Source organism: Bombina bombina, chromosome 6 (genome assembly GCF_027579735.1).
Source record: "Bombina bombina isolate aBomBom1 chromosome 6, aBomBom1.pri, whole genome shotgun sequence".
In the NCBI taxonomy this organism is placed as follows: Eukaryota; Metazoa; Chordata; class Amphibia; order Anura; family Bombinatoridae; genus Bombina; species Bombina bombina.
The window spans coordinates 647,474,672-647,486,217 of NC_069504.1; the positions used below are offsets into that span (position 1 = coordinate 647,474,672).

The following is an 11,546-nucleotide window of genomic DNA, read 5'->3' on the forward strand; positions in this document are numbered from 1 at the left end:
TCTTCAAGCCCGCCATTTGAACCTATGGATGGGTTAGACCTTAAAGGGACAAGAAACACATTTTTTTTTATTTTCATGATTAAGAAAGAGAATGCAATTTTAAAGGGACAGTCTAGTCAAAATTAAACTTTCATGATTCAGATAGGGCATGCAATTGAAAACGACTTTCCAATTTACTTTTATCATCAAATATGCTTTGTTCCCTTGGTGGTATTTTTGAAATGCTAAACCTAGGTAGCCTCAAACTGATTTCTAAACTGTTGAAAACCACCTCCTAGCTCAGAGCATTTTAAAAGTTTTTCACAGTTAGACAGTACTAGTTCATGTGTGTCATATTGATAACATTGTGCTCACTCTGGTGGAATTATTTAGGAGTCTGCACTGGTTGGCTAAACTGCATGTCTGCCAAAAGCACTGAGATAAGGGGCAGTCTGCAGAGGCTTAGATACAAGGTAATCACAAAGGTAAAACGTATATTAATATAACTGTTGGTTATGCAAAACTGGGGAATAGGTCATAAAGGAATTATTTATCTTTTTAAACAATACAAATTCTGGTGTAGACTGTCCCTTTAAACAACTTTCCAATTTACTTAGATTATTTAATATGCTTCTTTCTCTTGTTATCCTTTGCTGAAAGGTTTATCTAGGTAAGCTCAAGAGCAGCAAAGAACCTAGGTTCTAGCTGCTGGTTGGTGGCTGCATATATGATTGTCATTTGCTCACCCATGTGTTCAGTTAGAAACCAGTTGTGCATTGCTGTTCCTTCAACAAATGATACCAAGAGAATGAAGCACATTTGATAATAGAAGCAAATTGGAGAATTGTTTAAAATGGTATGTTCTACCTATATCATGAAATATTTTTGGGGGGTTTCATGTCCCTTTAAGCTTTAATAACAATGGAAGGTTATTTTTCTTTTGCCAATTTCTTCAGCTAAAAGAGGTTCTGAGCTTTCAGCTCTATCTTGTAAACATATTTCCTGACTTTTCATCATGACAAGGCTGTATTATGAACATGTTGTTCCTAAGGTAGTCTCTACAGACACTATCAACCAAGATAGTTCCTTCTGTCTGGCTCATAAGAATTCCAAGGAGCAACTTCTTCACAACCATGATGTTGTGAAGGTTTTAAGTTATCTTTTAGACTTTTTTCTTGAAAGGCTTCCTTGGTTTGTGGGAAAGATACCTCCTGAGCAGGACCTTATCAGTAACATACCTGCTTTAAAGGGGCAGTCTACTTCAGATTTGTTATTGTTTAAAAAGATAAATAATTCCTTTATGACCTATTCCCTAGTTTTGCATAACCAACAGTTATATTAATATACGTTTTACCTCTGTGATTACCTTGTATCTAAATCTTTGCAGACTGCCCCCTTATTTTAGCTATTTTGACAAACTTGCATTTTAGCCAGTCAGTGCTGAATTATAAATAACTCCACGGGAGTAAGCACAATGTTATCTATATGGCACACGTAACTAGTGCAGTCTAGCTGTGAAAAACTGTCAAAATGCACTGAGATAAGAGCCTTCAATGGCCTAGAAATTAGCATATGAGCCTACCTAGGTTTAGCTTTCAACAAAGAATACCAAGAGAACAAAGCAAATTTGATGATAAAAGTAAATTGGAAAGTTGTTTGAAATTGCAAGCCCTATCTGAATCATGAAAGTTTAATTTTTACTAGACTGTCCCTAGTATTGCTGTGCCCCCCCCCCCCCACCACCCATTCATGGTGGTTATTTGCCCCACTTTGGGCTAGATTACAAGTGGAGCACAAAATTCCAATTTTGCAAAAGCGATATTTGGGCTCCACTGAGTAATATCAGCGCACACAAATGTGGGCTGGTATTATAAGTTAGCTTGCGACCGTATTATAAGTTAGCTCACGTTCGCATTGCTGGGAAGCATTGTGCTCACGATAGCACGCGTCCATAGGCTCCAATGGGAGCCATGTTTTCAAGAGAACTAGTGCAGTGAAAGGATTAAGTTGTGCATGGATATGATTATATACATATATATTTATTAACACATATATAGGTATATAAGCATATACATACATATTTACAGGGAACACACAGTTCCCATAGACTGCAATGTAAAGGCACTTTTCAGTGCTGGTTTTTTCTAAAACCCTACACCTGCCAACTTTACCATCCAAAAACTGCTAAGTGCAGTTACTTTATTAAAAAAAATAAAGATGCTACTATCTTTATTTTTTAATAAAGTATATTACACTTGATTTTGGGGCATTTGGTGGACATTTATAAAATTAACCAGCGATTGCGGTAGCAATAACCAGCCACTTGTAATGGCGTGCGATGATTAATTGCTCCACTTGTAATCTAGGCCTTTTTTGTTCCTGGTTCTCTGGTTTCCTCCTCTACTTGACCATATGTATGATTGTGGACTTGAGTATATTACCACATGATGATTTTGTGGACACGATAAAGTTGGTTTAACTGTTATCTCTGTTATTGATAGATAAAATGTGTTCTGCTCTGGGGATATATAGGTTTCTGAAGTCCTGCAATAATGGATACTACTTTGTTTTGTTTAATGCACATACATATATTTCAGATTATCAGTATAAGTTATGATGAGTAAAAAGGTGTGGAAATAAAATATATACACTATAAGCAGGGGTCAATTTGGGCGGGAACGGAGTTCCTGAACTATTTTTGCAGGAGGAACTAAGTTCCCTCTGGGCACAGAACAGAAACTCTTCAGTAAACACTGCTGCTGCTGGTGGTAGGAGCTGGCATACAGTCTGGTTAGCGGGATAGTGAGATCATCTAGTAATGGGTAGTAACACTTCCTACAATACACTAAGAGGCCGATTTATCAAGCTCCATATGGAGTTTAATGACCGTTTCCATGCGAGCCTTCAGGCTCGCCGGAAACAGAAGTTATGAAGCAGCAGTCAAAAGACGGCTACTCCATAACTTGTCCACCTGCTCTGAGGCTGCAGACAGAAATCAACCCGATCGAATACGATCGGGTTGATTGACACCCCCTGCTATCGGCCTGCAGGGGGCGGCATTGCACCAGCAGAAATGCCGACAGCCTATGCTTGGCATTTATCGATGTGCAGCGGACATGATACGCTACATCATATCAAGTCCGCTCGCACAATGATAAATCTACCCCATAGTGTAAGACTGTCAGCTGTGCTGCCCTGTTATCACCCCTGTTATGAATATTATCTTTATTATCTTTTATTACACATGGTGCTTACATTTCTGTGTTGGTTGCTCTAGGGTTATTTAGCTTCCCTCCCCAGAAACAGGACTATTGCACCTTAAATGGTTGAGACTCTATGATAGAGGAGAATTCTCAGGCCCAAAGGCTTTTAACCCTTTATTGGATTTAATTTGCTTTTATTAACCTAAGTGTATTGATTATATACATATAAATACAGTGAGTGTATATATATATATATATATATATATATATATATATATAAAAAATATTAATTGTGAGGGAGGATAGAAGTCTTGGTGAGTTCCCACACTTCTTTTTGTAGGACTTGACCCCTGACTATAAGAAATAATGCTTAAAATGAAGGTAAACTAATATCGTTTATAATGAATAACTAAATTTAACAACCAAAATTAATAGCACTTTCATTCATCAATAGTTATAGATTTATTTAGTACCTTCGATATATTCGCTTTTTCTAATCCATTGCGCTATACGAAAATCAACCCGTTTAATTATTTTTTTTATAAACAACGATCACGTTGTTTAGACAGCCAATTGATTCTTTGGCCATTAGGCGGGCCGTCAATTGACGTCAGCATAATCTGGGTCAATATGCGCATGCGTAACTTGTTAGTGTTCATAGTGGCCAGGCGAGCGAGTCCACGTTTCGCGCATGCGCATTTCCAATTTTATTTTTCATGCAGTGTTTTAACCGCATCTCATCTCAAAAGCGCTGCAAAGGGCAATGACCGGGATTAACGCATGGGCAAAGGTGATAGTGACATAAGGATGCGCATGCGCGGGTATTATATGTTCTATGTGCACAAGCTTAGTAGACATGTATAGAGCGGGTGGGACCGCTCTATACGTCACTATATCATAAACCAGGAAATACGGAATGGGAGGAGAATCAGAAGGCAACGGTAATAAAAAACAATGTTTAAAACTATATAAAAAACTAACCTTTATTTTTAAAAAATAAAGCGACTCGATTTAACAGTGTAAGAGAATTATAAATCGGAAATATGAAGGCTAAAACTTAACCTTCACTTTAATTATTCTCTACATTGGGAGCTAACAGACCAGAAATGACATTAACGACATTAACAATGTGATGCCCTTATAGAATTGAGAGATGCACTCAGCAAAGAAAGGACAATATTAGAACTGATTAATACTGGAACATTTTAGCTCAAAAGATGCATATCCACTAGTATATCAGTCTAACCCTACTAAAAATCATACCTCCCAACATTTCCCAAAGGCTTTTTGGGACAGGGAGGGGAGGGTTACTGTTTTGCAATGTCCCACTGGTGTTTGATTGGCGAAGCTGCTATTGTGCCATGGATGGACAGGGTGTGTCATAGAGCCAGTGAAATCTCTTAACATTTGGACAATTGCTCTCATTTTGGTCTGCCAAAAGAAGCAGTGGGAGGGACTGTGGGTAGACCTTCCAACCTATGACAATCCTGCAAGATTTGGGACACTTGATGGGTATGCCATAAAAGAAAGTACCCAAAACTCTCTGTGATCATGGGTTCCGTCCTGGCAGGTGGTGGGCAGAGGAGTATCAAAGAAAGAAGTCTAATTTGAGCTCTGAAATTACACGTGGCTAACAGGATGGCTGCAGGGTCACAGAATTTTATGTGCCATACCATATAGCTAATAGAAGGGCTGCAGAGCCAGCTGTCTAATCTGAGCTCCAATGAATGTGGCTGTAATATGACTGCAGGGATATGGATCTGATCTAAGATCTTGTTTGTGAGTACATGGACTGCAAGAGTCTGATCTCAGATCTAATCACAGTCCTGACACTCTCCCCCATGCCCATTCTGTGGTTGACCAATATTTATATGGAAGACAAATAATAAACCTTGCAGCCCAGTTACCTCTCACTGCTAAACTTACTTTGCAATTTGTTATTTTTACCCCCAGTCCAGCTTAGGCTTTTTTAAATAAATGTATGAATAGAAAATTAAGGCTATGAAGCACTATAAAAAGATTACTAGCCTATCCCTAACTGGTACAGTTCAAATACTTGAATTAGCTACTTTTATGGACAGACACGGGTAAAATATACTTTGAAATAAATTACGCACAACCGCGCACGTGTATCTAATTCTTCATGGCACGCAGAAAGTCAAAATAATATTCTTGCAAACACATTAACCCGTTGTAAGATAAACAGGACTGAGATCGATATAGGCCTCTATCATCTAAAAGGTTTAGTCTACCACAAGTTATTGGTGTCGCTGTATTCCGAGTGTCCTCTAGATGTCGCTGTCTTCAGTCTCCCTACTGGTGACATCACAGGCTGGGGTTCTGGGCGGCTCCGTCCCACGTTCCTTATCCGCACCGGCAGAAAGCTGACTTTGGGCGGGTCTCTTTGCTTCTGTTTGTCCGTTGAAAGAGAAGCTTCCTCCGGCATGTGAGGAAGACAGCAAACCTCTGCAAGGGGACGTGGGAAAGGCGATTCTCGAACAGTGCCCTACACTCCTCCATGGAATGATGCGGTGGGGGAGTCCCCGGGATCCCGCTCCCGCTGCCCAAGGCATGAGAGGTTCTTCCAGGCGTGATGGCTAGCGGTGGCTCCGCCCGGTCCTCCGGTACGGCCCCGGGCGGCTCCCAGCCCCGTAAGAAGTTGCTGACCATCTGCGACCAGTGCAAGGCTAAGATGCAGCTAGTGGCGGACCTCCTACTGCTCTCCAGCGAGCCCCGGCCTGTGAGCGCAGACAGCTCTGCTCAGGTGGGCGAAGCATTCGAGAAATGCCGGGACACCGTAATCGCCAGGACTAAAGGCCTCTCCATCCTGACCCACGATGTCCAGAGCCAGCTCAATATGGGTCGCTTCGCCGAGGTGGGCGAGAGTCTACAGGAGATGGGCGACTTAGTTGTATCCCTCATCGAGTTGTCGGCCCACGCTGCTTATTTGGCTGCCGTAGAGATGCCCGGCTCCCAGGCTGCATTACCGGGCTTGGTCGACCGCTATAAAGTGACCAGATGTCGGCACGAAGTAGAACAGAGTTGTGCCACACTCCGGACAGTGCCATTGGCCGACCTCACCCCACAGCTGCTCCTCGAGGTCTCCCAGAACTTGTCCCGGAACCTGAAGATCCTTACTGACGCCAGCGTGTTTGCCAGTGATAAATCCAAGGACAAGTTTGCCAAGGAGCAATTTAAACTGGGGGTAAAGTGTATGAGCACGAGTGCCACCGCACTGCTAGCCTGTGTGAAAGAGGTCAAGACATCGCCCAGCGAGCTATCCAGAAATCGTTGTGCTCTTTTCAGTGGTCCCCTTGTTCAGGCTGTCCATGCCCTAGTAGGTTTTGCCACAGAGCCCCACTTCCTGGGTAGGGCAGCCATCCTGCAGCCAGAGGGCAAAGCAGTGCAGACAGCCATCCTTGGGGGAGCCATGAGCGTGGTGTCTGCATGTGTCCTTCTCACCCAATGCCTCAGGGATATTGCCCAGCACTCTGACAGCAGCAGCAAGATGACAGACTATAAGGACAGGTTAAGGAGCTCGGCCTGTGCTGTCTCTGATGGGTGCAACTTGCTGTCACAGGCACTGAGAGAGAGGTCATCTCCTAGAACTCTGCCGCCAGTAAACTCTAATTCTGTGAAATCCCCATAAATGGGGTCACCAATTTCCCTCACCTTTACCAAAGAATGTTAATTACGCCCATGTTACCCTCCTCAGAGCTATATTGGAGTCTGCAATGCAACTATATAATGCACTTTAGGCTCTAATGTGGAACTGAAGGTGCTAAACTTTGAATATACCATTGTATGTGACTAATGTTTTGAGAAGTTTACTGTGAAAGTGTTGTCTGAAAAAAATGTGGCTGTCTAAGCTTTTTTTTTTTTTTTTTTTTTTAGTAGGAAGCAAACTATTTTGTTTTGAAAGGCTCTGAAACCTTTATTGAGTTGCTGTAAATCTCAATTGACACTGCAGCCCAAAAATATATTTGATACCAAAGGCAAAATACTAGAATCAATGCTGCACCAGTTTTAGAAGTGCATTTTAATGTATTTATCTTTTTTTTTTTTTTTAAAAAACAAAAAACAAAAAAAAAACAAAACATACTTATTTGAAGATAACACATCCTTGTTTCAAATGTTTTCTAATGGAAATATAACACTTTAAATTCTGTGCATCCCCCAAAACAACTGTTGTTATATTAAGATGTTTAGGTTATGTTGGTGCTTTCATTTTGTGCTTGCATGCAGCATATGGTGGGGGGAGCAGTGTTTGTTTCAAATCTCAATTTTGAGCCATCTGAATTAGAAATTTCATATTGGTGGAACAAATCTGGAATGACACCAATAAATTGATATATTTTCATGGAAATAATATTGTTCCACTTGAAATTTAAAGGGATGCTGAACCCAATTTTTTTCTTCCGTGATTCAGATAGAGAATGCAATTTTAAGAAACGTTCTAACTTACTCAATTTTTCTTCATTCTCTTGGTTTCTTTATTTGAAAAGCAAGAAAGTAAGTTTAGAAGCCAGACCATTTTTGGTGAACAACCTGGGTGGTTCTTGCTGATTGGTGGATAAATTCATCCACCAATAAACAAGTGCTGTCCAGAATTTGAACCAAAAATTTTCTGGCTCCTTAGCTTAGATGCCTTCTTTTTCAAATAAAGATAGCAAGAGAGCGAAGAAAAATTGATAATAGGAGTAAATTAGTAAGTTGCTTAAAATTGCATGCTCTATCTGAATCATGAAAGAAACAATTTGGGTTCAGTATCCCTTTAAGGAAAATATATATTTTTTTTTTTTTTAGTTAGACAGATATTTTATTCTGTGAAATGTGTTAATTTGTTTATTGATTTGTATTTTGGCCTTTAACACTCCACTCAACTGTAAATATTAGTGGTTTTCACCTTGTGCGTTTTGACTATTTTATTACAGTTTCAGAGCCTTCAAAACAACACTAGTACATTATTAAATCTCATTGCAATTCTTAGATTAATGTCATTCAATTTTTTAACTTTTTTTTTATTTTAATTATTGTTTTTATACATTTTCACCAACAATTTTATTCTTGTTCGCAGACAGGGACAATTTTTTTTTTTTTTTTTTTAGGCATGGCACTAAAAATTAGATTTATTTAGCAAAGACTATATACATATATACATATATATATATATATATATATATATATATATATATATATATATATATATATATATATATATATATTCTCTATCCATTCCACTATCTAAGAGCAACATAACTCTTCATTAACTGGTCTAATCAAACAGAATTTTTGTAAGATACACTTTCACAGTAGGCCTTTTTCACACTTTCAGTTCCAGAGGAGTTTAAGAAGCTTTGCAGAGCCATCGCTTTCATTCCCTTTTGGCACTAAAGTGGCATTAATAGGGCTTGAAACTTGTGCTGGGTGCAGTTCAAAGCCTAACATATTTTCCCATCAGAATGTTGCTGTGTGTGATCTGCAGGAATGAAAAGGTTACCTCAGATTTTATTATATTTTGGACATTTGTGGCTTTTAGCTGCTGGATGTAGCTCCCTTTTGAAATCCTGCAGTGGGGCGTGAATGCAGTGTGTTGGGAGCCCATGGAGTGAAGCATAAATGATTTTTCCTTTTGTTCCCGTGTGCTGACTTATTTGTTGGGAAAGGTGGGTTTTAATGAGTGTGTCTGCAAATTCTACACTATAATAAAACGATTGTCGTTTTCTATGTCCGTTTTTATCTTGCATGAACTGGAGTATTTATTTCACCTATTAAAAAGGTATGTTTCTCATCTCAAATGAGGCTTTGAATCATGAATACAACTGCATTACTCTGAGTGTAATCTATCACTTTAAACATAGATGCTGTTTAATAAAATACAATATAAAATAAAAGCATTGGAACACATAGTTTGAAAGATAAGCTGCAAAAGGTGTTTATGGTTGAGTTGCCAACTTTAATGGAAAAAACATACTAATTGGCCTACATAATAGTGTAGCAAAATCCAGATATTAAATCTTCTAGTGCTAATGTTATAATCCTGTATTTCAAATGAGTTACACAGAGATTAAAGCCATAACACAAGCTTCATTTTTATATTTTTATTTCTTAGTTACTGATATTAATGTTAACCTTTAAAGGGACATGACACCCAATTTTTTTCTTTCATCATTCAGGCAGAGAGTTCAATTAAAAAAATGCTTCCAATTTACTTCTGTTATTAAATTAGCTTTGTTCTCATGTTAGTCTTTGTTGAAGAGATATCTAGATAGATAGCGGGCACTGTCTGGAGCACTACATGACAGGAAATAGTGCTGCCATTGTTTAAAAACTGCTGCCATAAAGTGCTGCAGACACATGCATGCTCCTGAACTTACCGTCCTACTTTTCAACAAAGGATAACAAGAAAATAAAGGCTATTTGATAATAGTTGTATAAAATGGTATACTATCTGAATCATGCAAATGAGACCTGTGCAGTCATAGCCAAAGTATCTCCAACACTGCACGAGTGTGGAGAGATTCAAGTATAGATCATTTGCATTTTCTGGTCATAAGAATAGAAAAATCTTTTCCGTGTTATGAGAGGACGGTAAAGGTTCGTGTGTTGCCTCTTGCCTAGCTGAACACCCCGAGAGAACCTTTAACATACAGGAAGTACATTATGTATTATAGCCTGTTGAAATAAAAATGTTTTTTTAATGTTAAGGACAAAGGAATCATAGAAAAATCTAGTAGAAGCTGAGTTTTATTCCTGGGGTTTGAGTAGTCATACTTCTAGTTTAATCATTTTCAGTATCCTATATAATAAAAGGCCAACTATGTTTGTTCAATACGCAGTAGAGATTGCAGCGCGAGACAAACATACTAAGCCTTAACGACTGGTCCTCTGCTGCGATCTCGTTAAAAGTAGCGAGATTGCGCTTTTTCTGCATGCCCCACGATTGCAGTGCAGAAATAGACAGGCAGAGGTATTGATGCAGAAAGGGGCACTGTGTTGGGTAGTGGTGGTGCCGATTGTTGGTGGCCTGAGAGGGTTAGGAGGGAGGTGGGTGGGCGGCCCATTGCTGGAGGGGGTTGGGAGTGGGTGGGACTGCTATGCTGCAGAATGTTTTTATGAGCGGTAGTAAGTGGGACGGGTGGAGGAGGACTGGGCTCTCATTTTGGCCCGTGTACACAGACTTTGACTAGTACTTTATAAAAGGGACATTGTACTGTGTAATTTTTCTCTCCCCCTTAATGTGTTTCCAATATTGTGTACAAATAGCTCCTTTACCTTATTATCATGGCATTGAAATAGATACTTTTGCCAGTTGAACCAGTCACCTACAGTATACGGAAAAAGTGAATATTGCAGTATTCCTTTTAGTAAAGATATGTAATAAAGGACCAGTAGCAGAAATAGACCTTCCTTGTTTGAGGATGTTCCCAGTGCTTGGAATACAGTCAAGTCTTAACTACTTGCATGGGTGAATTTGTCTTTTAATGTTGCCCAAAATAGAATAAAATCTATCATAGATTGCCCCTTGAACACATGAAAGGGAAACCAATTATAGTTAAGTGTCTCTTTAATTTTAGAAGATTAAAATTATGATTGACAAGAACCTGAGTTTACCTTTACATACTCAAAAGAAAGAAATATCAGGCTGGATAAGAAAGTGGTTCTCCAATAGACTTGTAGTGGATGAATGTGAGAAACTGGCAAGCCTTAAAATGGATTTTCCTTTTGGATTAACTGTTATCCTGTTTCTGTTGTAAGAGCTGACTGTTTTTTTTTGCCTTGCAAGTTAAATGCTTATGATCTCACATGGTATGGCTTAACGTAGTGTTACAAAGTGATTAAAGGGCCTTTTATATTGAAAAAATGACATGCTCTAATTCGCTAAAACGTCATTTTACACTAGCAACCCTGCAAGTCTGTGATTGACTGCAGTGATGTGGTTAAACATACAGTTAAAATACTGCTTGGAAGCCACAGAGAACTGCCAATTGCGATCAGAAACTACCAGTGTCTGAAACAGCTGGGTTGTGTGACTACTGATGTTTGGATTATAAGAAATTCCCATCACTAAGGTTTTGTTGAATAGTCTTCTAACATTGTAAAAATGTTGTCAAAATTGCTGTTGGTTATAAGTGTGTTTTCTTTGCCTGTCAATAGCTATAGTATTATGTGAGTGTATGGAATAATTTGCTCTTTTTCATGTAACCCACGTGGATCAAGGGGGAATTAAATGGTGGTATAAGTCAATGTCAACAAACCCAGGTGCCAGGGAGCCACTGGTACCTTAAAGTTAGGCAAAGGAGCCCAGGTTTAGAGGCCCCAAGACACCTATGGGTGCCTCCCACTTCCCCTGTCTGGCTACCA

The 11,546-nt window shown here is 39.2% G+C and overlaps 1 protein-coding gene across 1 annotated transcript; it reads left to right on the top strand.

The window, feature by feature from the left end:
* The first annotated feature begins 5,528 nt into the window (after positions 1–5,528).
* On the top strand, positions 5,529–8,171 carry TLNRD1 (talin rod domain containing 1). Its single transcript, XM_053716010.1, has one exon. It carries the CDS (start codon positions 5,776–5,778, stop codon positions 6,829–6,831), a length of 1,056 nt encoding a protein of 351 aa, XP_053571985.1. The 5' UTR covers positions 5,529–5,775; the 3' UTR covers positions 6,832–8,171.
* The last annotated feature ends 3,375 nt before the right edge of the window (positions 8,172–11,546 follow it).

Excerpts from the sequence above, each read along its gene's own strand:
- TLNRD1 (XM_053716010.1), top strand. The coding sequence starts at position 5,776 with ATGGCTAGCGGTGGCTCCGCCCGGTCCTCCGGTACGGCCCCGGGCGGC.